This window comes from Drosophila teissieri, unplaced genomic scaffold, assembly GCF_016746235.2.
Source record: "Drosophila teissieri strain GT53w unplaced genomic scaffold, Prin_Dtei_1.1 Segkk57_quiver_pilon_scaf, whole genome shotgun sequence".
Classification (NCBI taxonomy): domain Eukaryota; kingdom Metazoa; phylum Arthropoda; class Insecta; order Diptera; family Drosophilidae; genus Drosophila; species Drosophila teissieri.
Window position 1 is genome coordinate 4,193 of NW_025225016.1, and position 27,754 is coordinate 31,946.

Below are 27,754 nucleotides of genomic sequence, written 5' to 3' on the forward strand. Positions count from 1 at the left end.
CCACGCCCACTCTAACGCCCACAAACCGAAAAAAACTGTCAGTGTTGAAGACTCGCCTTCGCACTTCGAATAGCTGAGTAACGGGTATCAGATAGTCAGGGAACTCGACTATAGCGTTCTCTCTTGTTTTTCTATCGATTTGCATCGAATTGCCAAAAAAAGTTTTCGAATTTCTCGCGGATTGCCAGTGGTGAGTAACGGGTATCTGATAGTCCATAAAATCGTCTATATCGTTCTCTTTTATTTGGTTATTTATGGCAAAACGGCGTGCCACATTGTATATGGACTTGTGAAATTAGAGAGTTCCTCTTGAGATTACTGAGTTCTTGGAGTCAGCTAGAACGAAAATGATTGTGTGCGAAATTTTGCATACGCTTTCTTAGGAGGCGAGTGCGAAGTACTCAGCTGGGCCTTTTTTGTACCGAGCCTTAATAGAGTTGGACAAGGATCCTATTTAAATTGTTCGCTTGTACTTTCTTATAGATACCAGGGAAGTTCGTCAGCGCCTTGTGCAATGCCCGGATAGCTCAGTCGGTAGAGCATTGGACTTTTAATCCAAGGGTCCAGGGTTCAAGTCCCTGTTCGGGCGATCTTCTTTTTTATAAATATTTATTTATTTTTTTTTAATTCGTGAATGAGAAGTCATTTTTATTTTAATACCAGCAAGTCCCAAAAAGAGATGCAACAATTATGTCCAGTAGGTATTTGGTTTTGGGGCAACTGCTTTTATCAGTCGCAGTTGGCAACGCGGCTCATCGCCTGCTTCGCGTCGATTAAGTGGTGCATCGATAAAGCAGTTTATCGAAATCGAATGGAAACCGGAGGCTAGTCACTGAGTTTCAGATGGACGTGTTTCGACTGGAAGGTTGGCAGCTTCTGTAATCACGCTTCTGTGAGGTCCGATTGTGGGATGGCCTGAGGCTGGGATTTACTGCGTAGCGGACCAGTTCATGTGACGGAACGTCCGCACTAAGCTTGCCATCAATATGGGTGCCATGGAGGAGTCCGTGGCATTCAGGTTGGCTAAGGAGGATGAACCGGGCCAGGGGTGAAAACCAGCAGCCAAGAGTTCCCGTGGTAGGCAGTAGTGGGATAGCGTACCGGAGTGGACTGCCGTTATCAGCCCAACCAATATGGTTGGACCACAATCTTTTTGCGGCGGCAAAAAATTTTTTTTTTAATTTATTGCTTGCTTTTAGGGTCCTTTTTTGCAACGTTGACACGTTTGTTTTTATTTTTCAAAGCCAATAAATTGACTATTTATTTGTCTTTTGTCTTTTAAATTGTTTATATATTTTAAAATAAACATTAATTGTGAAACTACAAATTTATAATTTCAAATCGACAACTTAAAAAAAATGAAAAAAGATTGCCGCCCGAACAGGGACTTGAACCCTGGACCCTTGGATTAAAAGTCCAATGCTCTACCGACTGAGCTATCCGGGCACGTGTACGTCATTCATCTAAAAACATTATTAATAAGAATACAAGATTATAGTCGATCACTGATCGTCACATAAAGAACAAAGGTTTGCACTTTAAAATAGTTTTTATTTTTTTATGCCATATTCATACATGTTTACATACTTTTTTTATATTTGTATAGTTTTGTGGTTTCATTCTTGAAGTTGTATCAGTTTTTATTTTCGATTCCATTTTTGTTTAATAGTTTCCTTTGCAATCGAACCCAGATTAAGGTATACATACATGCGAAGTTCATTAAAAATTAGTTGCGTAATTTTATTTTACATGGAATGCAGTTAAACATTTTCGCCCACTTTGTCCTGGCGGACTGTGAGTGCCCCTTAACCCAAAACTTCAAATGGTTTTTCATTTTAATTGGTTGCGAAAATCAGTATGGTTCCAACCAATTGCATTGAACACATAATCGAAAATGTACAAACTAAGATTGAACAAATATACAAAATGTGGAAACAAAAAACGATTAATTAATTTGTGCTAGGTATATTTTTTTGATTCTCTCATTTTCCATAGTTTTGTTCGTTTCGCTTTGCCTTGCTCAATCTGATTTGTTTTTCTAAAATTTGTCTTGCTAATTCGATATACATAATTTAGGCTTACGAGCTAGGTTGACATATACTACCGATAGTTCTAGAATGCACTAACCTTAGCTTAGCGAATGGTACAGCATAAATAATTACTTTACATTACGGTTATGGGTAGGAAACCCAGCTTTAGGATTTAACAATTCACGCTTTAATCAAATTCGTTGGTTTACTGTATCGATTAACTACCGAATTAAATTTACAGACATTGTTGAGAGGCCTTTTAATAAATAAAGTGCAAGGATCGGCTGCTGATCTAATAAAAAACTCTGATTAACTATAGCACTTTCTATGCTACTTTTGAAATATTTTACTTCCTGTTTATCTTCCGAATTTGTTCTTCAGTGGCAATTAAAAACGATTGATTTTTGATAAAATTAGTAAAGCATTTTTCAAGCTGCTAGAGCAATTTCAACAACACAAACGCCAACACTCAAAATAAATTGAATTAAACAGTTGCAGATACTTTCAAATTTTCTCTTCAAGACGAAACACAAACATAAAAAGGCGATCCCCGATCTGGGGCGCTCTGCTATTTACAAACTAAACAAAGCCTTATGTGGGTAACTAGAGTTATGTTCTCTACTAGCTAGGAATTAAGTACACTCTTTAGGACTTCCTGGAGGGTGCTGGGTGGGGGTTTGGTTGGGATCAAGGTTGGGCCAATACAAACGAAGACCTAATGTTAATTAGAAATCACTTTGAAATTATTGCAGATATTAGATTTGTTCAACTCGATAGCTTTGTATGCTCATCGTGCAGCTTACGTGCTAAATTATGCTAGGCTTACAAACTAACGGCTTTTCGAATACTGCTTAGAGAAAGAGATTCATCATACTGGAAGGACCCTGGAGCACTCGCACAGAAAGGTGTAGGAAGTGAGTAAGGGGTAACACCTAACTTCGACATATACAAGTTATATCAATCATATGCTTATGTTTCAACAGCAAACTAACATCAAATATTAATGTTATTGATTCAAATCGACGTGAATAATCTGATCCTGATATGTTATACTCAGCGTATCACAAATATTAGTTAAAAATGGATGATTTCTTTTTTAAAGAGTAATGGCGATTGCTCCGGGTTCCACCTCCAGTATCATAAACCCAAACGAACCAAGCGGATGTGGCTCGTTTCTTAGCTTAACACGAATCAGTTGCAAACAAGAAACATCACTGGATGTTGGTTGATCGACGGGCGGCGACAGGCGGTAGGCGGTAGGCGGCAGGCATGAGGCGGCAGGGGCGTGGCAGGCGGACAGAGCTCAGCAGCAGAACAAGTTGCATTCGACAATGTCCGCCTTGAACTCCAGTTGCAGCTCTGGATCGGGCTCACAGTCCGACACCAAAAGCTGCTTGAGGTCCCGTTCCTGATTCCGATCAATGAAATTATCCTGCTGCTGCTGCTGCCTGATGATAACCTGAGATCAGAACTCCTGCGGATACTTGATACAGTCGGGAGCCTGGGAGCTGGAGGCGGCGGAGGAGAAGAGGGAGTTGGGACCGCTGCCATTGCTGCCACCGTTGGCCAGCGAGCCCGGCACCGCACCGCCACCCACTCCTACCGAGCCACCACCCACTGGACCACCGTCCTGCGACTGATAACCACTGGCCGCCGAGGCCGCCGCCGCCGTCTGATATGGTTCCTGATACAACTGATTGAGTCTCTAACCAGTACCCGAAAAGTGCCACGCGTCCTATGCGCTCAGGTGCGCGAATTGCGACGGATGGATATCGAACTGGTGGTACGGGTGGCCATATGGACCCATGTGGTAGGGTACGATGTTCATCGAGGCCATCTTGTGCTCCTTCTTCCACTTCATGCGCCGGTTCTGAAACCAGATCTTGATCTGCCGCTCCGTGAGGCACAGGGCGTGCGCGATCTCGATCCTGCGCGGCGGGTCAGGTAGCGGTTGAAGTGGAACTCCTTCTCCAGCTCCAGCGTCTGGTAGCGGGTGTATGAGGTCCGTTGTCGTTTCGTCTCGCCATTGGCATTCACAGTACCTAGAGGAAACAAGGAAAAGCTTCGTTAGTACAGTTGCAAAACAGGAAAAGAGTGGTTTATTTGGAAGCAAAACAATCCATTAATATAAAAACAAACAATTTGTAAGCAAGTTTCTGAATAAGGTAGTTAAAGCTCCAATCAAATATTTATCACGCTTGGTGACTACTATACCATAAAGATTATTTTTTTAATGGTACTGAGCCTATACCCGAATACCGACCTAATAACAGGAAGTTTAAACATGTAGATATGTAATCGAAAAGCACTTGAATGCAATAAATTCAAGTTTCTTATTATTTAGAATCATTTCCAACCTTTCTACCTGCGAATACCCGAAAGTCATTGTTTCTGAAGCTAACTATTTTAAGGCGTTTCTAGGCAATCGTCAAACGTTCAAGTGGACACCACCACCATTTACCCAATCCCCCTGGCGTTCTCACCGCTTCAAGGCAGTTAATTCTCTCATTTATATTGTGATTTTCTGCAACGTTGCGCATTTCATTTTCATAAATATGACGTGCCAAACTGCCATTTGGTGGCACCCGAAAAAGTTCATGCCTGGAATTGTGTTTGGCCCAAAGAGTTCAGCGAAGGTATCTCACCCCGGTTGATGAAAACTTGTATCCTTGTATCTGCAATCGTCGGAAGATAATGACAATTTCCGTTCTTTGCAAGTCGCCTCCGAAAACTATTCTGTCATCTGGATCGGGTTTTTCTCTTTTATTCGAGGCGAACCGCACGAGGGCGTTCAAAGCGCGTCGTTCGTAATGAGGGGGCGTGCTGTGGCAAAGTAGACTTTTAAAAGCCATTTGCCGTGGCGTGTTATTACGGCCAACTCAATTGGCCCGCCCGCTTTGTTTTGGATTTCCAAAAAAGAGTTGCGTTTTGACGGAGCCAGTTCTGCCATAGACACTGTATCTGTATCTGTATCTCTAGTATTTATATCTGCCAAATGTGTGGCAGTCAGTCAATGTGATAGACGGCAACCGCTGACTTGCTAGTGCGTCGCTCTTTGATTTTGGGAAATTGTTGTCTCGCTTGATTCATAGCTTACATGGGTCACGGCATATTTGCTAAATTAAAGGCAGTTCGATTTACTGCTGAGGTCAGGTTGTGTTATTCTTAATAAAAGCTAAAGGTAATAAACTCCTTTTTATTTGGTAATAAATTTTATTATTTCATTTTTCAAAAGTATTTATATTTTGCCTTTAAAAAGCTTAAAAAGTAGCTGATATCCAAAAGACCTACGCCTGCACTTGCTTCCGTCGAACTTTGTCTTTTATAAAAATGTTGTTATGTTATGTTGCCTACTTAAAGATACACAATGAAACTGTTGCCGCTTTAACAATAAAATCGTAAAAAAAGAAAACCGCCCACACACTTCCAAAAGTTTTCCTCCGTGGTTGCTGCTGTCACAGTTTAGTGGTTTCGGTGTGACGTTGGCGGAAGATGTCGAGTCACATCAATCAGCGGCAAAATCTAAATGGAATTTCTGATTAAAGTTGAAATTAATTACCGCTCATTTAATTAAAGCGAGTTTGAGTGTGGCCAAAGCGCAGGGATAGCGCCGACATCAAAGCTCCTGCACTTCCCCAGCTGGCTGCCATCCTGAACGGGCTTAAACTAATGACCAAGTAAACAGCGAGCAGACAGTAACCAGACAACCGGCATCGGCTCCATCAGTCATCCGGATCAGTCGGCGATGGAGAGGGACTCCTTCGAGTTGGCCAACTGCTGGCCGTGGCCACAAATTGAATTGCACTAGTCTTGACCCATTTCGATATGCTGCAACTGTCAGTCAGGCCATCAAAATTGATACCGCAAGTAATATTTCTAGTCTACCATTAGAGGACGTCGTCTTCTATTTTTTGGTGTAAACTTTTCCAAAACTTGCCAGACTTCCGACTGATGCATGATGTGCAGACGTTTTTGAGTGCCCTTTACTATTTGATAAGCAAGAATCCTGACCTTGCCTATGCGTCCTGCCAAATCAATATACACTGTGGCCATAGCTCACCACAAGGGTCGCAGACATCCTTTTCTTTATTATTTACTATAGTCTGCCTTGTAGGGAGACAACAAAAGACAGGATGAACACTTGCACTGCCGCCAACCATTTACAATTGTCAAATGCTGCTGTCATATGTAGCAATTTGTTTGCACCACTCAAGGGCTGAATGGAGGGGAAAGTATTAGCATGGCGAAATGTATCTGCAAGAATGTTTCTCGAAAATGGGCTTACTTTCTTTTAGTATCCTAGCTTTATAGATATTAAATTCAAACTTTAATTGGAATTGAATATTATATGCATAACTAATTGTGCATTATAAAATAGAAAATTAGTTTGCCGAAATATGTGTCAAAAAACCAAAAACCTTTATTTAGCAAATTTGCATCTCTGCTCTGTCTGCATCAACCCCACTATCCCAAATCATCCTCCCTCCATTGAAGATCACCATCACAGGCATCATCAGCCACTAATTCCCACTCAGATTTTCTTGATTTCCGACTAAAGATCAACACACATCCGCAACCCGTTGAGTCCCAGCCGAATGTCAACACTGCGATCTCTGTTGGCTCTCTCGTGGTCTTCCGACTAAATACATAGCATGTTCTTCTTTATTTTTTGGTTAACTACATGCGAGTAAGTAGCGCATCACTGTCGTCATGGCCAGGCGCAATATCTAAGGCGAAAGCACCCAACGAGTTGACAGGGCAGAGCATTATCCAAAAGCAGCCCCATCGTATTCGAATCCAACGGCACCTGGCATGTCATATCACTGGTGCTTATATCACTTGCAAGGGGAGCATCCAAGGGCCAGATCTCTTGACAGCGCCAATGAGCGAACATTCGAAGCGTTTTACAAGTTTGTTCCCATTTCCCTGCCACCTCAATGGGATGGGAGGGCATGGATTCGGATCGGGATGCCAGCGCCTCAGACTCGTGCTGTATCTTTGTCTGTGTCTGGGCATTTGTGAAATACTATATAGACATATTGGATTTTGCATGTACAAACATATATGTGCACATATTTCCGAAACAGAACGCCCCAAGAATGAAGAATCGACTTGTGTGTGAATTTGTGGCGTTGCCTTTGTACTAATACCCTATTTTTGGGTATTGACGTTACATGTGAGGTTAAAATTATAAAATTATAAAACCTGAAATATTTTATAAAGCCATGCTCTGAAATGGTATCTACCAATCAATTATTTTAAGCGAATTTTTTTCAGCAACACAGAGTTTTCTACACTTTTTCTAAGAGAGCATTAACACTTCGTTTTGACTGGAAGATCCCTGAGTTGTTGGTCACTTCATTTGCATTTCGCGTACGATGACGTCAAGTGTACTTGGCTACTTGGCGAGTTTCGGCTGACAGCTGCTTAACATATCAGTTGGAAATTTGATTTTTGGTGCATCCCATTTCGGCCTGCATGCAAAATCTGTTTCAGAATTTATTAAGTGACGATCGGGCTCGGAGCTCCGTAGATCGCAGTGTCATCGGGATCGGTTCTGCAATTCAAATTGCCATTGTCTGGCCGGGATGTTCATGTTCCCTTTGAACATGATGTTTCGCCAGAGTCTCTTTGCATACTCCCCGATAGTCCGTGATTGACACGGGATTAGCATACGGCTCGATCTCTGGCAGGTTTAAAGTTAAGCTGAAAACCTTTGGCGTAGGTCAGACACCATGCCTTTCGAGCCGAAGTTTAATTGTTTTCTGCTTGCTAGAAATAAGAAAATACGACAAAAACACACTTGCGGCTTGTCACAAACACTTGTACTGGTCATTTGTCAACGCTCCGGCGTCTGGTCAGGCGAAAAAAAAAACACTTCGCTTCAACATCGTCATCTTAGTCAGCAACGTGTGCGGCACTCCAAGATCCCAACACCTGGGACCCGATGGAATTGTATTATTTAGAAGCGAGGAGAGCGTGATCATCAGGCGGCCTCAGTTTTGATCTTATCATGCAACAACAACTTTGAACTTGTTGTACTTATACAGCGAATTGTAAACTTTAAACATGGCAATATTATCTCGAGTCTCCTATTTATGGATTGACTAGCAGTACGAATCCCTTGTTGGGATACATATACTTTATATATAATATTAACAAACAGACGAGTTCATTCCCTGTGCAGATCTGTTGAATCAGGTTGGTGTTCAAATGGAGGGTTCATTAATCAACGCACTTCCGATCATCGTTGGCTACTCAGGAACCCCTGGCTAATGAGTCGTTTAACGGAAAATCATTATCAATGTCACAATTCCAGCCGCGGGTCATTACTCATAAGAGACGAACGAGTCAGAGAAGAATTCCGTCACAAATTGAACTAATTAAAGACAAAAAGTGATCTCGGCCAAGATCGCTTGAATTGACAAAGAATTCCGAGCTATTTTGCGGCTCTCTGAAAGTTAGAATTCCCTCAAAAATATGCTTCGAACTCGAACAGTTCCAGAAATAAATCAGACACAGAGCCAGAGGTGCCACGCTTGAGAACTGCTGGAAGAGATAAATCTTGGACCCTGGGACCGACCCGATCGGAGGGATATACATACTATTGAAGGCAGATGGAGCAGTCAAAGGGGCCGCCGCGGGGTCGCGATGGGGCATGTGCAGCGCTCGGGTTAATTTCTTTCGGAAAAAGAAAATTAATCAAGTATTCGGTCGCCGGGCTATCTGAGAATGTATCTGGTCCTCTATTCGGCAGGCTGTTTCTTGCGCTGCGCGTTGCATTCCTTAGGTGATAAATGATGCTGCCCGGCGGTTTGAGTCATTTTGTTGTGTGTCGTTGTTGGGGGCAGGCGACAAATGATGTGACATTTGTGATAATGAAAGTGTTATCCCCCTCTACCTCTACCTCTACCTCTACCCCTACCTCTAGATCTAACTCCACCCACTTTGTGGCATACAGCACGTGCTAGACAACAGGTGTTTCGGTGTCCATCGATGTCCACAGACCATTAAAGCACTATTAAATCGTAGTTACAACTCCTGTCTGCCTCTGTCTGGATATATTTGTCACACCGTGGCTGCGGATGAGGGATGGACAGTGGGGCAATTCCTAAGCAAAATAGGAGCAGAAAACAGCAGCCCAGCCTGATCATTAATCACAATTCAAATAAAGGAAGCGCTGCAGTCGCAGGATGGCGGTCAGAAAAATGGCAAGAATATTAAAAACACTCCAAGAAATGGGATGCAGCCAATTTCTGGTGACCCTGGGGGAAACTTTTGTATTGTTTTTGTTTCTGGTTTGTGGTGCGAATTGTGCGTGGCCTTGCTTAACGCCCTCCCACTTACCACCACCCCGCCCACATTCTTTTGGGCATTCGCGTGGCTGCCTTTGGCTTGGTTTCGTGAAAAATGGAAATTATGTCAAGAAGTAAATTGATTATTTCGCTTTAAAGCATTTTTCAATTTATATTCCGTGTTGTTGTCAACACGAACACATTCAGTTTCGTCAGCCCGACAGCCGCCACAATGCCAGCATTTCATTTCCAGCTCTTTTATCGCCGTTTCTTCACTTACTCGAAGCCATTCAACTGAAATGACATCATGTGCCACAAGCTCTAGTTCTCGACTTTTTGGCCAACATCTGATGCGGTTCGTTGGCAAATTGAACGGTCTGAACCCTGAAGGTAACCGAGGGAATGGAAGAACTTTGTCCAGATAGTGGAGCACATGGTATCCGGTGGCAAAGACTTCTCAGATCTTTCATTACAAAAAAATTACAACATAAGGCGTGCAAGTCTTAAAATTACATTAAATTATGGTAATCTCTTGTATTAAATAATATAATATAATATAAAAAAAAAGAAGAAAAAATGTATTTGGCTTTTATACATGAGGAAGTTAAACAATCATAGAATGAAATCCCTTTACATGCCAAATGCCGTTTTGGATAGTGAATTTAAAGGATGTTCGCATTCCACGTCCATTCCACGCATTTGTACTGAATTCCACGTAATTAGTTGACATTCAAGTTACTTGAAAGTACCAAGTATAAATGTTTTATATTTGTTAAACATTCTAAAATAGTTGATTTCTATTCAAATTAAAGTCATTTTGGTGCTCAGCGTAACTATTTCGTGGGCCCGCAGAGTCGTAATGAATCCTTCTGTATAAACTCTAAGTTCCTTCCTCCAGCGAATCAAAAGCCAATTAAGCTAACCATCGAAATCAACCTGTTGATTGGACACTTAGGACTTAAGTGCTTTTCGGGGATTAAGCCAAGCAAACGCCCCCGGGAGACACGTGACGCTCCCGACAACCCCCTTCACTTGTCCCCCCCTCGAACTGCTATATCCCCGGCAATAGACAATCAACCCTTGGAGAGGTTTCCATAATTGTTTCAATTCGAGACAGTTGCCAGCCCCGAACACCATTCCTCAATCCTGCGCTGGCATAATGAGCTGGGAAACAAATTATGCCGCTTGTAGCTTGTATTGTGTGAAAATATAATAAATGAATTATCTGCATAATTAATGAGCTTTTAATTTTTAATGGCGCGGCGCAGGCTCCCAGGGTCCGAGCAGGCCAATGGACCGAGAGGCACATAAAACTTACCAAGGAACCAGCCGATGGTTATCAGGCCTGGCGTATCTCTAGATACACTTTTAATGTGACTTCTTGCAAATATTTATGCGCGCATTTTCGCTCAGATAATTATCGTTTATCTCTGATTTAAAGAGTTCTCTCCCGCCAGAAGGAGATGCTGACCATGTACACACCATACACATCCGAAATGGGGAGTGTGTTCGTGTTCGAATCCAAAATGACTACCTCAGTTAATTATGGGGCTCCCGATAGGGAGCGAGCGTCGCGCATGCGCACATAAATTAGCCGAGCTGCGCTGAAAACCTGTTCTGTGTTTTTTCGTGTGTTCTCCCCCGTGAAAAGACCGCGTCAACCGAGATACCCCTCTTGATCTAGATACCCTGCGCTCGGTAGCGGTGCACCCATTTTTAATGAGTGTCCTGTCGTCTGCAGTTGAATGAACGCGCTACAAAATGCGGCATTGTCGTCGTCTGGCTTCTGGACTTCTCGCTCATTTTCATTTCCCGCAGCCCCATGATTAACTGCTCGGGGTCTTTGACTGCGCTGATGACCACAAGTCCTGGTCTTAGGTTCGGTTCTGGTTCTGGTTCTGGTTCTGGTTCTGGACCAGGTCCAGTGCAGGTCCAGGCCCAGGCCCCAACATCCGACCGCAGCTCTGTAATCAATCACGGGCACGTTGAAGAATTTTTTGCTCCGCGATTTTGATTTACTCGCGTCGCACTCATTGACTTTCCATTAATAATTTCCTTTCTAAATTGCATCCTGTGGCAATTGTTGTAATTGTGATGAATTCTTTATTAATGCAAAGTGCGGCGGGAGCGGGCTAAAAGCTGCTGTCAATGGCGTTAGGTTCAATATCTTCCATATTTCTTGTGCCGAGAGGCAAGGCAATTCATTTGCGATTCGTCAGACGGATGGCAAACAATTTACATTTAAGTTTGAGGTACTGCCCCCGGATTCTCTACTACTTAATTTGCTAGTTAATGTGTAATTTTTATGATATATTTAAGTCCAGTTATCTGATTGGCTCTGGGTGCATAACAGCAAACCTAAGCAAACAGATTTGAAATTGAGCCATTAAAAGTGGCCCAGGCACTGGGCTCAGATTAAGTATACTTCACAAGGCAATATCCGATCTACTTAGATCCATTAATCAAACGGAAAGTTATATTCGAATTTCTGCTAATAGAGCTGTAGATTGTGTGTTGTTTTGTAAGCATTTTTTATTTCTGCCATTTATTGAATTTATATATTTATATTGTTTTTTTATTGCCTCTTTCTACCGTTCTTGTATAAATAAGTTCTCAACCCACGTTTAATACTGCCGCATAGTTAATTAAATGGGAATACAAGATACACAGCAAGCTCTGCCAAATTATCTTGAAACCAACTTGACGAAAAAAGTGATGTATTTGCAAGCTTCGCTTTTAGAAAACAAAAGTATTCAACATGGCTGCCCAGCAAACATGTCAGAGAAGATGTGAACACGAAAAAGCAGACAAAAATGAAAAAGAAACGAAATTAAAACCCGAAAACGAGTCACGGCGGAGCTGAAACCGAGGCTGCGATGATGAATGAAGATGGTGAAGTCTGGGCGCGGAACAAGTTTTCAAGACTTGCTACAAAGGTGTCTTTAAAATCTTTAATTTCGACTCTTCCTTCCCCGACGACTCACCCTATTTTTGCCCGTTCGAGCGAAGTGCAAATTTGCTGTCGTCAGTGGGGAACTGAAAATGGAGCTGGAGAAGGAGAAGGAGCTCCAAAGGGCCTGGGAGCTGAAGTCGCCGCCCGCCTTTTAATGAAGCGCGAAGTGCAGCAAATGTATCTGTATCTGTTACTGCACAAGACGAAATATCTCACTATTTGGTTCAATTTGCTTAGACTGTATCACGAAACGTTATATATTCGTTTAATATAGGCCGTTGAAAATATTATATTTTTAACGATTACCGTTTTATATATTCAATTATATATTCCATTTAGAGTAAATATATCTGTAGATCTTTGAGAGTCTTTAGAATCTCAAAGCAAATGTATTTTAAAATTTTAACAAAGTAATAAAATTAATACATTTCAAACTTTCAGTCAACAAAAAGAAATATTTATTTACAATACAGCAAAGGCAGGTGCTTGTGTCACTTTTTTACTTTTTTTTTGATTCAGTAATTTTTTCTTTGTTTATATAAATTCCTGTCTATACTTTTTTTCGGTGCAACCTTGAGCGTATTGAAAGTAAAGCCAGCCCAAGCTAAAGTGATCCTGGGCCTCAGCCAGAACGTTGCTAACAAATTGCAATTGTTGCCATGCATTCGAGCTGTCACTGCAAAAGGGGGACAACACACACACAGACCGGTAAAGACGTGGAGCTGACCTTGAACCCCCGGCATTTAGTATGCCATGCACAGGAAGAAAGCACCAATTCAATGCCTGGTACAAAATATGGCAGGAAAAGCCAAGTGGAAGTGCCAGACATTTAAATCGAATTGGCTCAGGTGGCACAGAACGGCAGCACGGTTTTAATCTGCGAAATGTAAGCCAGTTCGTGGGCACGTAGCCGTAGACAGCAGATACATATGTATCTGCCAGATACATTCGCACACACCCGAACCACGCGTGTAACTCAATTTTCAATGGAGGAGGTGGCAGCACACGCTCCTCAGCCCGCAGTCTGCTAAAGCCGGGAGGGGATCCAAAAACCCGGCTCACTTGTGGGTTTGTCTACTCAGCCAAATAGTTTTACCGCCTGCATTAATAATTCACAATTTCATCTCGGATTGTATGCGATTTGCGATGGTTTTCGTTTAACTTTGGTTTTGTTTGCTACCCAGCAAAGGTCTGCGGCCGAGACCAAGTCCCAATGTACTAAGTCCGCAGCCAGTTCCTGGTTAAGCTTTAGGACAGTGGGCAGCTGAGTTGAGATGTGGATAACTTAACGAACTAAAGAAATACGTTGAAGTGGTACAACGTTTTGAATAAAATAATATAAATTTAGGAAATAGCATTGTTAATTATAGTTTATTCCAGCACCAAAATAGATTACGTTATTTAAAGTTTTTTATCTTTAAGTTATTCTGCACAGCTTGCGAGGGCGTGTGCTAGTGAAGATATTTAACAATGCCTATCTAAATATCTTAGAATTAGTAGGGTAGGAAAGGAACTCTCCAGCTGTTTTCCTCGGATTTCCCAAATTTAATCACTAAATATCCCCCTACGACCCACTGTGTCCTGTTCGCTTATCGCCATTGCGTCATTTTATTTAAGTTAATGCGCAAAGAGATTAATATTCTATGCGTATCTCGGCGAAGAAGGCCAAAGGAAAAGGGGAAACGGTAACTGGGTGAGAAGTGGATACTGGAGAGATGGGGATCCGGCAATCCATGGCCATCTGCAGATGTCGCCAATTTGCGACTGAATTTGATAAATTCGCATTGCAGCGCTGCCGTGACACTACGTTGAATTTATGGCTCGCACTTTTTCACCATTCAATCGCAATTACTTTGCTTGATTCGCAATTTAATTCCCCCCTTCCCAGCCGGCAATTGAGTATCTGGCAGATATAGATATATGCACTGACCAATCCAGTGTTCTCTAAACAATGGAGTAATAGTAAACAGTTTTCAGATGCTGTGCAAGTTCATTAGAATGTCCTATCAAGCGAATGGTTCTGTAAAAACCGTATCTACTTCTATATATGTGTGTTCCTGAGCTGCATCCACAGATGTATCTGTATCTATCAGCGCTGGCACATCATCAGTCATTAGTGGCGCCATTGTTGGCTCTTTAAATATTGCCGTCTTTGTTGCGGCGAGTGGCCCCCATTGTTACTGTCTCCCTCGAAGAGTACACCCTCTTCTCTCCCCTTTTATGCGCTTTTATTAGCTTTGGCCAAAATGTGGCCGACTGCCACTTGAAGGCATCAATGGACAACTAAGTTTCATAAACAACAAGCTCTTCGGGTCATCATTCATCTTTTTCTTGTGTGTGAGTTGAAGAGCTTTAAAAGCGTTTTCTTCACAGACTGATTTGAGCTATCCGATGAGTGAGTGATATTTTTAAGGCAGACAATGCCTTTCGGTGCGAACTAGGTATGTATATATAGAACTGCACCAGAGTTGACCTACAAACAAATTAAATGATGTGGGGGAATAGAATCTAGCTGAATCTAGTCGCTAAGGAGCGGATAATTTCATTCACACTGCACTACATTTTAGCGAATGATATATATATAATAACAAATGTATAAAAAAAATGTTAATTGCTTTATTCACCATTTTAATTTAAATATTTAATAAAACCATCTACTATAGTGAATACATAAAAATGTAACATAAATATCTCTTAGTGTGGCTTAAATAAATAAAATGAATTATATTTACATTCAAATATAACATTTTCATTTAAAGAAATTAAATAGCTCTTCCGCGGAGGCAATCTTGATCAATATTTTTACATTTTGTATGTAGCTCTTGGTTGTGGCTTTTGCTTCCCTTTCAGTGCCCGTATCTGACCAACTTAAAGCCGAATGAATTTCAATTCAAGCAGAGTGATGAGTTCTCTTAGCAGCATCCCTCGAAAACTGAATGGGGCACCAAATTCATTTAAACAATCGCCAGCAAAATACACTCTGTGTTTCGTGTGCCAAAAAGTGACGCTTGGTGCAAAACAATCCGACAGGCACTTCTGCATTCAGGCTCATAATAGCGGTCCATACTGCATACTGCAGAGGTGCCTAATAATGGGCTTCGGCTTTGGCAAGAACCATCTTCGGCATCTGAGAGCCGGAGGAGCGGCGAAATAATTTATGTTCTACTGCACTTTCAGCACCTTGCGCCGATGTCTGGCATTTTGCATTCACCTCGCGCGGTGGGCATTATAAAAATCATTTTCATTTTCTTGGACCTTAGAACGCGAACAGCACCGAAATAAAAGTAATAACAATCATTATGATTAAACGAAGCTATTTGAAAAGTCGTGTCCCAAGTTAATGAAAATGTAATTGACCAGCGAGTGTCGGGCGCGTTTTCGTTCCTGGCTCTGGATCTTCAGCTTCTCCATCGCCGGATTCTGACTGGCAGGCGCAAAGGCAGCATGGCGGCAAGAGCTGGATCTGCAGCAGCAGGTCCCCCAGCAGACAACGACACCCCAGACAAGATCCCGGTCCATTTCCGAGATTGGGAACTTAACCCCAGTTCCCATACAGAGAAAAATATAGTCCCCATTCAAGAACTTTTTAAAACAAGCAATTTATGTATGGGTATACATATATATGCAGCAGCTATTTCTTATATTTAATTATAATACAATTGCTTTAACTTAATTTCGAACAGAAAAGGTTTGAGTAGGTTTTACTGAAGGGAAAAAAATGGAGAAACCAGCTGTAAAAACCGTGTTAACTAAAACCAAAAACCCACAGTCGGAAAGGTACAAGGTACAAAAATGTACAATACTGGATTCAGTTCTCCTAATATTTATTTAAAATTTTGAAAACACTGAGCAATATATAATGATTTTAGAAATTCTGACTTATTTGAAGCTTAAGAAAGCATGATATTTCAAATGTCGCCGCTCCCTTTCCTAAACAATGCTTAGAGTCTAACATCTATTAGAAGAGGAACGGAGCCGTCTTGAATCCGGATTACGCTTCAAATTATTTTTATTTGGATCAGTGTATTTCCAGCTTCTGATGCATTCTGCTGCCTAGCAGCAACCATCGTGTATCTTGTATCTTGCATCAACTCGTTTGCAAACTATTAATTTTGTGTAGCATCCTGGCATCTGCGGCATCGAGTGGCCAAAGCCTTCAGGTTGAACGGCACGATCGGCAAGGGAAATAGAACTGCAGATATTTGCAATTTAGATTTATAAAATAGACTTTTAGCTGGTTGCGTTTTGCAGCACGTTAGATTTAGTTTTCTGGAGTCTCCATTTTTGGTACAGCTTCTGTTTTGATTCTACTGGTTAGTTACCATTATTGACACGATACTCGGTAATTACACGAATTGTGAGCAATTTATGGAAATTTTTTAAGGCAAAAGTTGCATGCAAGTCTGGATATATTTTTATGTGCAATTAGCCGCTAACTTACGGCTCTGCTGGGGCCACTTTAGGGAAATGTGTAGCCTAGCAGATTGCTTAAATCAAAAGCAGCCCACTAATTGGGGAGCGGCCTTTTTGAATAGGAAAAGTGCAGATAGAAATGTCAACAAATTGTCAATATGCATATGGAAGAAGGGAGCGACGACTAAGAAGGCACTTGACATTTCGGCAGGCAGCATGAGTATCTTTGAATCTGTATTGAATCTAAATGTGTTGCAACTATCCACTGGCTGACATCTTTTGATGATCTGCTTGGAGGTCTGCCAGCTTCGGTCTTGTCAATTAGGGAATGAATTTCCCAAATGAATGCCAAACGACTTCACAAGGCTGCATGCGATATTAAGCAAACATGCAGCTTCATGTGCTTATTGGCAGATACTTGATGCCAGGAGCTCTTAAAAAGTGTAGTTGCGAAAAGTGTTTCGCAGAATTCAGACAGCCTCGCCTCGAAGGCTGAAGATGGCGTTTGAGCTGGCGTTTTTCTTTGCATTATAAAATGGTTGCCACAGTAACAACTTGACGTGATTATATGCAATCAGCCGGGCGCTGCCCCTCCCCCTGGTCCCTGGGCCCCGGTCCCTACTCCCCTCTCCACACGAGCAACATGCACTCGAAATTTGCATAATTGTTAACATGATGTTGGTTGTTGCTTTTACTGTAGCGGCGGCTGTTATATTTACTGGACTTTAATCAGCGCCTGTTTTTTAGATGCTACCCTCAAGATTGCCCTTATTATTGGCATTTGCGCTGCTTGGCACCTGCAACATCGTTTTTTAATAGTGATTTTTAGCTCGGCTGCAATTATAGAACATCCTGCACATGCCAACACACCCTGCAATAAGTCTAATAAAGACATTTGATGTCGAAAATTAAGTTGTGCTCTGGGACGATAAAAGTGGCTAGGCTAATTGTCCATCAGGCTGTTGACTTTTGTGTTCCTAAAAAAAAGAGGTCAATTAAGTGCAGGGTTGCCAAGGTACAAGGTACAACTGCACGTAGAACTTTACTCCTAAAGATACACCTGGTAAAAAAAAAATTAAGCCCGACCAAATATTTACACATAATTGCACGGCTTCAATGCACCTTTTACATAATAGACTCCATGATCAACTACAGTTGTTCTTTTAATTATATATTAAAAGATATAGCTGCACAACATAGTTGTATAGATGGTTGCCTTTCACATTGCCCTCAACCGAATATGATTAAGAAAGTAATTAAATCTCGGCGATGCATGAAAACTCAAGGAAAATGGAAGAGCCAGACGCAGATGCCCAGATACATGAGCTCTCCCCCGGCAGAAATACACGATTTTCTGCGTTCAGATCTTTGGGTGCGTCTTTCTTACATATGAACTGCAAATGTATCTGCATCTGAGCGTACTTCATTCATGTCTCTTGAAGTTCATGCTCTTCATTGCTGCACCTCGCTGCCTGCTGCAATCAATTCCTTCCACGCTTCCACTTGCCGCAATTTGCATAACAAATGCGCGCCGATCTTGTTGTTATTGCCTGGCTGCCATGAGTAACAGATACATAAATAATAACAATGTGCCCCATTGATTGGAGCCGAATGGAGAACAAGTTTTTCCGCGAATCGAAATGGAAAATCAGCCAAGTTGTTAGTCAATATGAATCTGTATCCGCTGACTTGGCGTTGCGACTATCTATTAATATGAGGTACATGTGGAAGCACTTAAGCGTCTGTTTAATTGGCTGACATGTTGTGATTTCGGATTGTCAAGTGCTGGTTGAATAAGCAGATATGGAAATGCAAGATACTGACCAGCAATTAACCCTATCATCGGGAGGAATTCCGTATATTTAATTCTTTTATTGAATAATTTCAAGTGTCATTCGTTATACTTCCAAGAGGTAATGAGTGCGCTATTTGATTTATGAGACAGCCGCTGAGACTCACCAAAACATTTCCCAAAACCTGAATGTAATGATTTATACCTGAACAGAAATATTCAATTATTTTTAAACTAATATAATAAACGAGCTGCAGGAAAGTTTGCAGCCAGGCAGATCCATGCAAATGTCAAACTATTTGCAACCCAATTAATCTCCCCCAACCACTGGCGAGTATGAGAATCTTCTCAATAATTTGATTACACTTTGGATCCCCGAAACAACTTCGTGAGTTGCCCTGTCGATGGGTCAGAAAAGGTGGAAATATGGGAATCTGACGGAGGCGGGGTGGCAGAAAGAAAAATCTCTGTGCGCGCCAGAGACACGATGAAAAATCACCGAACCATTTTTCGTTCACATTTTCCAGCCCAACAAGTTTCGGGTGGAAATTTGTTCTGTTAAATTTAAATATAAACCGCGCGAGGTGCTGAGATTTATATCAAGCCGCAGTATTTGTCTGTCCAGATACCTAGTATATATGTATTTATCCGTATCTGTATCTGTATCTGCGGCGGTATTATGAGTTATTGTGGAGTCGACCGGCCTTCGCTGCGGGATCGGATCGCTTCACGTTGTTACAATTTTCACGAGCTACGATTTTCGCGGTCGAGTTTTTCACGCAGCATTTCTTCTTTCCTTCACCTCCATCCGATCTGGAGAAAATCCGGAGAGCGTAAGTGCGAGGGAAATGTTGTTATTGTTTATGTATTTTGACAAGATTCACCGCGGGCTCAGTTTGCCAGACAATTTGGTGCTAAGCACTAGGCAAGATTTGCTGCCCAATGAAGATTGTTGGTTGGCAGTTGCAACACCCATTTCCAGTTAGTGAGGCAAGTGTCTCGAAGAAGTGGTAATGAGCACTGAATGACGCACCGATTGAGGTGAGTTATCGGTGGATGGATGTTGATTTATGGAGCTCAATTCTAGCTAATTCGATCTTAAGTTGCCATGAATCAGTTAAGTAATTTTGTATATTAAAAAACAAGTGTATGAGCTCAAATTGCTTAACAATAACGGTTCTTCTAATTAATTAGCTAATAACGTATTCTGAGATTTTTGGTTAAGGAATTGCTTTGCTATCTGTTATCGTAATTTAATATCACAATTAGTACTCACTCGTCCCGAGATGCACTCGCTTCATCCACGGATATATCTGCGGCGGGTTCTTCTTTCCGTTGCCGCTGTTCTGGCTACTGCCCGCCTCATTGCCGCTGTCGCTCTCGGAGTCCGAGTCCCCGCCCCCCGGACTGTGCATCGGAACATTGACGTGCCCAGGACCTCCGGACACACCCGATCCGCTGTGGTTGTTGTTCAAACCGGCAGCGGCAGCGGCGGCCGCCAAGCTTCCGCCCAGGACGCCCTTGTTCAGTGATCGGGCCACGCTCTCCACCACTGAACTGGGCGACAGTTTTGGCGAAATGTCCCTGGTGGACAGATCCTGTGGACTGGCTAGCGACTGGCTGTTGTTGTTGTTGCTGTTGGCGCTGTTGTTGTTGTTGCTAGCACCGGGAACCCCGCCGCCCCCACTTCCGCCCGGCGTCACTGGATCATTGGCGTACTTGCAACTGATGTTTGCTTGCTGCTGCTGCTGCTGTTGCGGGTGTTGCTGCTGGGCGAGTTGCTGCTGCTGCTGGGCAGCGACTGCTGCCGCTGCATGCGCATGTTGCTGCTGCTGTTGCTGTTGCACCTGCTGCTGCTGCAGGAGCAGTCGCTGCGGCTGCAGCTGCGTGTAGTCCACCATATCCGGATTTCCCTGTCCGCCGTAGGCCGCCTGATTGGCGTAGTGGGCCTGCGGCGTGTTTGGGTACAGGTTGGGCGTATAGGCCGCCGCGGCTGGGAAATAATCGTTCGCTCCCGGCGTGCCCGCCCCCGCACTGCCCTGACTTCCATTTGCACCGCCACTGGGCACCACGGCCCCGCTAACGGCCGCCCCGCCACCGCTGCCGCCCGCACTCGAGTTGCCCGCCCCCGGGTGATTCTGCTGCGAATTCATCTGCTGCGGATAACAGGAGGCCAGCGAGTTGACGAACTGGTACGAGGACATCGCAAAGCAGTCGGGATCCATTTTGAAGCCAGGGGTCGAAGTGGTGGACTGGAGTCTGGAAATGAGAGGATGGGGTATTAGATGGGGACTGCATTTTAAAATTATTAAAACAAAACAATACGGCTGCTGATGCCTAATACACCCTTGCCATATTTTTAGAGTAGATCAAATCGAAAAAATTGCAATTATTGATAAAAAAAACTCTGAAAATACCAAAATATTTTTTCTTGCTGCTCACTTTTTGCGTTGAAATCTCATTTTGCGATTGGCAAGCTGCGGGGGATTAAGAATTTCCATTTAAGTAAAGATAACTCGAGTGAGAGCCAGTTCTAGGCTCCAACCTATTTCAAAGGGATCGCTATACAAGCCCCGAGGCTATAGATTCTCGTGAATATGTATTTGTATTGTTCATTTTTATCCCCAGGATAGTGTTTTAAGCCTCTTTTTTTAAATATGACACATTTTTTTCAACTTTATGGGCAACGGAAAAAATAATACCCGTTGAACAGACGAGCTAAGGAAGCTGGTTACAGGATTTTGTAGAAACTTAACCCGAAAGCCTCTGTCCCAGTTACTGCTCTTGATTGGTTACTCCCCCGAAGTGTTTCCTTAACCGCTGATAATTTCACTTGCCTTTTACTTGGTTATTATTATTATTTCTTTGAGAACGGTAAAGAGTTTTTTTCTTCCCCTTTTCCGCTGATGGAGAGAGCTGGGTCTGTCTAAGCATGCAATTTTAGCCTCCGCAGTGGATACTATATATATTCACGTACCAGAGCTGTTGGCCGAGGAATGCCGAGGGACCGCCCACTCTTCTGGACACACTTGGCGGAAACTTCTTGCGGCTGCACTTGCTGGCCAGACCCACTCCTCGCGATGCAACCATCGCAGATATTGCAGTCTTGGCTTGGTCTTGGGCATGTTTGTTCAATGGCGGAAAACTCGTATTCTCCGCTGCGCAGATAGCAAACAAAAGCATTGACCCTCCGCTTCCAAAGGAGCTGAAGGAAAGGAGCTCTCGAATCGCCCCAGAGCCGAAAAAGTGCAAAAAGGAAATAAGGCAAAAGAGCCAAGCGCGGCCGCTGCACATGAACATGCCCAAAACTAAAAACGAAGATGGCAAAATTACCTGTAATAGCCGAATTCAAAATACACTTTAATCTAGTATGGAATATATGTACAAAGATTGAAAACCATTTCAAGCCGATCTAAATATAACATTTACCCAGTCCCTTTGAAAGCCTAGTCTGAGGATGTGAGAAAATTGTATTGAGAGTCTGACAATTCTTGTAATTAGTTTATGTATGCAGATAATACCGAGCTTGAAGGGTATCGAAATAAGCAACAACAGCAGAGAACGGAGAGCATGGGCCAAAAACAATGCACCAAATGCAAGCCCCGCACTTCGCTGCCCTTTTTAGAGGCTTGAAACCAATAATTTTGATTCAGTGGGCAATTTAACCCTTTAGCATGTTGGCCAAATGAAAGGAGCTCTCAACTTGGGCTTAAATTAAAATGCCGTACGCCATTCGAAACTGGCCAAGAACCCAAGGAGCGAATGCTCAACTTTGGACAGAGATTTATTTGATGAGCAGGGTTCTTGGGGAAAACACAACAAAAACACAAATTAAGGAAATGTTGTAAGCTTGCCCTCAGGAGTCTGCCACCCCCCTCTCCCTCCCCACTCCACTAAGCTCTTCTCGATCTCCAGCGATTATAGGCTTTAGGACCCGGTAACGGTGCTTTGGAGAAAAGCATTTCGACCTGGCAAATGAGAATTATAGTTGTAGACAAGCGCCCGTGTTTAAGCCGAACAAGGCCGAAATCAGCGAAATTATAGGATCAGGGTCTTGGCTGACTTTGAACCTTTGACTGGCAGATATTTGAACAACCTAGGGTCGAATCGATTTGGTGGCAATTCGAGTAAAAGCGGTGAAAATTGATTGGGTGAAAAACCACAACTTTTAAGCGTCCAAACCAAAAGTACCCACAGCCGCCCAAGTTTCAAAGTTCATAATGAAAATTGATTTGCAAGTGGAAATAAAACAATTTTTTTATTTTGCTGAAGTTTTCATAGTTTAATAAAAAGTATATAAATATATGTATGTACATAGGGACATACATATGTACCTAGGGAACTTGCTAGAGAATTCCCCATTAATTTTTTCCCACTTGTTACAATCATACGAACATGTAATAACTCTTATACTCCAGATGCATTTTGGAAAACCAAACAAGAGTCGTCTTTCGATTAACAATTCACTTTTGAGCAAATTAAAAATTATAAAAACTGTGAGAGGGGCATATAAACAGAAGCCATAAATTAAACGAATTCGAAAATTGTTTTCCAAATAGTTTAAGTCGGCGCTGAGGCGACAAGCGGTTCAATTGGTGTTAATTAAATCCATGAATAATAAAATACGCAGACGAATTTTGCGGGCACCGAAAGAGACAAGGGGCTGGGGAAGAAAAAGAGATGGAGTAGGAGAGGGAGAGAGAGAGAGATGGAGAGGGAGGGGAGGGGAGGGGCAGACATTGTCTTAGATTGGCGATCGTCGGTCGAGCTCATAAGAAACCCATAAATTATGACAATTCTTTCGGGATCAAACTCAGCGACATTTTGGACTCGGGCAACAGAGTTTTCCTTTGTTCCTCCCTTGTTATATAAACACTTTTAATATGCCTCCAAATGGGAGTGAAATTTCTCTTTGCCCCGATACTTAAACCGCAGAACGAATTTCCTTTTCCCGTCCCCGGCGTTTCCATTTCACATTTCCACAGGTAGCATAAGACCCTATCTAAGCCACAGGGGAGGGTAGGAGTCGGCCAGAGTGAGAGTAAATAAACAGCAATTGAGTTGCACATGCGTCTGGCGATGCCATAAATCAATTGGGGAATTATTTCAGGGCGACAGCTGAAAAGGGTTTTCTTTCCCGGACCTCATTCCAGACATTGACGTTATGTTTTAGGGGGTCTTGACTCTTCTATTCGAACTTTTTGTGAGCAAGCCGCTGAGCATCTGCCCAATTAAGATGATTAACTTTTGCATAATCAATAGACGAAGTTAGGATTAGTCAACAAACAATTCTGCCAGATATCGATTGTTTTCGAGCAATGTAAAAAACAAAAAAATAGCATTAAAAAAAGTCCTTAGACCAAGAACTGATGAATAAAAGAATGTGTACATTTTAGGATCATTTAACATGAGGAGCATTTAGTGTATAGTGGTCAATTGTGAATTAATAATAATTTCTTGATTCTTATTTATCTACCTTTACACCGCATTTTTCCATTCCATATAAACTTATTGATTGTATTGATTGCAATGTATATTTGACTGAAAAATCGTTCGGTCGCTTTTAACTAAGCCCTTTTACTTTTAGCCATGTACTAAATTCAAAAACTTTGACACTATTACTAGTTCTACTGACAGCCCGACTAATTTCAGGCATATCCTAATCCGTTTTTGCCTAAAGACTCTCCTAGCAAACAATCGAGGAACTCTGAGCACTCCATCATCGTCATCATCTACGTCACCGGCCCTGAGGCCACCATCTTAATTATGGGGCGAACACAGCACCCACAGCGTTTATTTCTCCTACGAATGTCACTGAGCTGTTTGTCGTCACCATTACGGATTTTGTACCCAAACGAGCCCTGGCCATAAATCATAATTTTTAGCGTTTGTTGTCAACAGGGGCGTAGCTTGTGTGCATGTAAACACGCCGCTCTAGTACCTCAATCTGCGGTACGCACGAGTTCAACTCTAAAAAAAAGAGCAGAACAAAAAAGATAAATAAAAGGTATTTGCGCACGCGCAGTCACACTCATTGGCAACACTTGTTGTCCCGCTCACGGTGCCCATATGGAGGCCCAAGAGGAAGCGAGAGGGGCAGACACAGTGTGCGGACCCATTAAAAAGTCATAAAAATTTGTAAGCACCTCATAAAAATAGTAATAAATATTATTCCTCTTCATCTTTTTGTGTCTTTTTTCTCACTCCCTAAACATGCATCTCCTTCTGCCGTGGCAACCCTCGTCACAGTTGCTGTTTGTGGTTTGTTTGTTTGTTTGTCATGGCTCTCATAATTTTTATGAGTTCTCCAATTGTTTTCCCAACTCAAAACCAATCATCGATTCCGATCCTCGCTGCAAGCGGCCATTTGTGGTTCAGCTTGTCATCTCATTCCACTCCGATAATTTATGATCTTTTGCGTAATGTTCGAGTCGGAATTATCCTTACAGTAGTCCTGTTTCTGGCAAAGGACATCTCCATTCTGTAATCTATCATGGTTTGGCCACTGTTTACCCATAAATTTGTAGTCTTGTAGCCTTGACTTGTAGTCGTATTTTTGGAGAGGAGTTTAATCGGATTGGGGTAGAGAGCGGATTGACTTATTTAAGGCTACTTTTAGATTTGGCTTCAGATAATGAAGAGTAAACTAGTAAGGTTCAATAAATTTGTTTTATGTCTAAGGAAATGGCTTGAAATATATTAATGCTGTTTCAAGCTGTCTCGTATTCATCGTGTGTCTTGAGGTCTTGTGTCTTTTCATTTTGTTACTCTAGCATTTATTGTACGGTTTTCTATTCCTGACAGAAGTGCCTGCCATTTTTGCGGCCAATAGATCAACGACTCTGGCACAAATTTTCAGCTTGCGTGCTTGAGATTTTGATTTATAAATATGAACAAGTATAGTTGAAATGTTTGAGGGGGCGTCAGGAAGAGCCGGGGTTAGGCCATGATGAATGTCTCCGCAAGGCGCAGGCCAAATAAATTACAGCGCTGCAGAAGACACTCGAAGAACTTTGGACTGGCCTCTTCCCTCCAATTAGCAGTATAGACTGCAATTCGGAGTGGGATTGTTAAAGGGCCTGCAACTGTCTCAGTGTTGTGCCCATATTATGCAATCGAAGCAGCCAGTTCCACAGCTCTTTGATCTTGGCCCACCCTTGGCGAGATGGGCGAATGAAAGTGACCTACATCAAGTGGAATTTCATCCACTTACGACTAGAGCACATGTGGGATGCCATGCCGGGATGTGGAATACTGCCCAGGAGCATCGTCTTCCCTCGGTCATTGGCAAAGTCCCATGAAGTTCCAGCCCAGTGCGTCTTCTTTTATTTTACATAATTTCAGGTTCGCCCCATGGCGTCTTGGCCAGCATGAGTTCGAGTTCCCCGGATAGTAGCCAAGCCTACATACATATATTGTGGGTATTTCTTCATCCCTATCCCTACTTGGGCTCGGTATATAACGCTATGTGTCTGGATTAACCTTCTATTTGCGGCGCTTGTTAGGCATTTTTCATTCGCTGTGACATTTCGCCTTTGTGCCTCTTAATTATTTCAAAAGCGGCTGCATTTCGCTTTAATGAAGTGAAAATTCTTTGCGTTGATACCGCACACGCAACCCTATAAAAAATTGCTAAAACACAGAATACAGTAACAAAGCGGGGTTCGGTAACTGGCGATAAAAATATATATTTATGTATATATATATATTTATATCTTAGGAAGCAATCAGCCCAAATAATTATAAATATAAATATGATTAACGAATGCTTTTAAGAATATTCAAGTGAGTTAAAGCAATTCCAATTTACAAAATTTGTTTTATTGAAAATTTTTCTATTGTTGGGATGCTACAATAAAATTCGAATATGCAAATTGTAACCTTCACCAAGATTAAAAATAAAATCTAAGTTGGTAATAATAACTTTACTTAAAAAACATTTAATTATTTATTTGTTATAGATAATTTTTTTCTAAAAATTATATTTTTCTAAATCGCTTTAGAATATGTTAACACTTAAAAAAAAACACCAAAAATACAAAACAAAAACTAAAAGCGTATAAATATCCTTTAGACTTTCAATGACTGTTTTCACCTGTTCCAAAGCGTTCAAAATATTTTCAGCCGTAAAACTCGTTTACTCACAATTTTAGTTAGCCGACGGCGTTCACCTCCGTTGAAGTGAGTTTGATCTGATTTTCACTGCACTGAACCACGAATTTCACTTATTTTGAGTGCGGAAATCGCCGTGGACGATCACAAAGGTATAATTGTCACAACCAGCAGGATATCTGGGAAATTAATCCGATGGCATCCTGAGGCCGAACTGGCTAGACTTTTGCGTTCTACCTGCAGGCGAATGTTTTTGATGATTTTATTGGGTAATTGGTCGCAAAGGGCAAAGCTACGAATTTGGACGGCTTTTGGTATCACAAACACACACCCGCAATTTGTCACAGTTCTCGTATATCAGTATCTAAGTATCTGCGCGAATTTCACGCCGAATTTATGACTGTCCATCAGAGCCAGCCACGATGCAAGCACTTTGCAGTCCATCCATTTTTCCCCAAAATCTAACACTCGGCACAGCTGAGTGCTGGATCGTTCAAGCTATTTAAGCTATTTTTTATTTGTGTGTTTTTGTTTTTTGTTATTCCGGTGTATCCGCAGATACGTGCTCGAAGCGCCAATGTCTCACTTTGACTGCCTGGGCATAATTCAAATTTCTGAGCATCAATAAAAAACACAGATACGCCAGCGCTCTGGCTCACTCACACTTCTCCATTTCCCCCGTCCAATTGTATCTGCGAGTACGAGCAAATAGAGCTACATATCGACGTCCAAGTGCAGCGTACATTATTCGAAAAGTGTGCGAGAGAGACAACGGCCATTGCGCTGCTCTGCCGTCTCGCTCGCTCTTGGGCAAGTGCTGAAACTACCTTTGCGAACGCGAAGAACGTTTCGAATCAACCGCTAAACCTGAAATTCGTTGCCACAAAGTGTATCTCACGGATACGTATACGAGACATCGGTGTGTGTGTGTGAGTTCGAAAGAGCGGTTGTTAGAAAAGCACCGCTCTCCGCTTTTCGAACAAGTTCCTATTGAGAGAGATCGTTACTCCGGAGTTCGAAAAACATGTTTCGAACTGCGAATAAATTCTTATTGTTCTCACCGACACTGTCCGTGTGAGATCGATTTCGGTTTACAAATCATAAACATTCGAACTCCGTAGTTTTGGCCACGACGGGCAAGTTGGAATAAAATCAAGAA

General features: G+C 42.2%; 1 protein-coding gene and 2 non-coding genes across 3 annotated transcripts; 1 reads left to right on the plus strand and 2 right to left on the minus strand.

The window, feature by feature from the left end:
• The first annotated feature begins 516 nt into the window (after positions 1-516).
• On the plus strand, positions 517-589 carry Trnak-uuu. The gene has a single exon. It is a non-coding gene; the product is annotated as a tRNA-Lys (tRNA).
• Positions 590-1,373: 784 nt separating this feature from the next.
• Positions 1,374-1,446, minus strand: Trnak-uuu. Its single transcript has one exon. It is a non-coding gene; the product is annotated as a tRNA-Lys (tRNA).
• A 1,845-nt stretch (positions 1,447-3,291) lies between these two features.
• On the minus strand, positions 3,292-27,754 carry LOC122625700 (homeotic protein Sex combs reduced-like). The gene is given in 4 exon segments (XM_043805791.1): positions 3,292-3,965; positions 3,968-4,072; positions 19,760-20,742; positions 27,657-27,754. Coding segments are annotated over 4 exon segments (1,335 nt in total). The 5' UTR covers positions 27,704-27,754; the 3' UTR covers positions 3,292-3,765.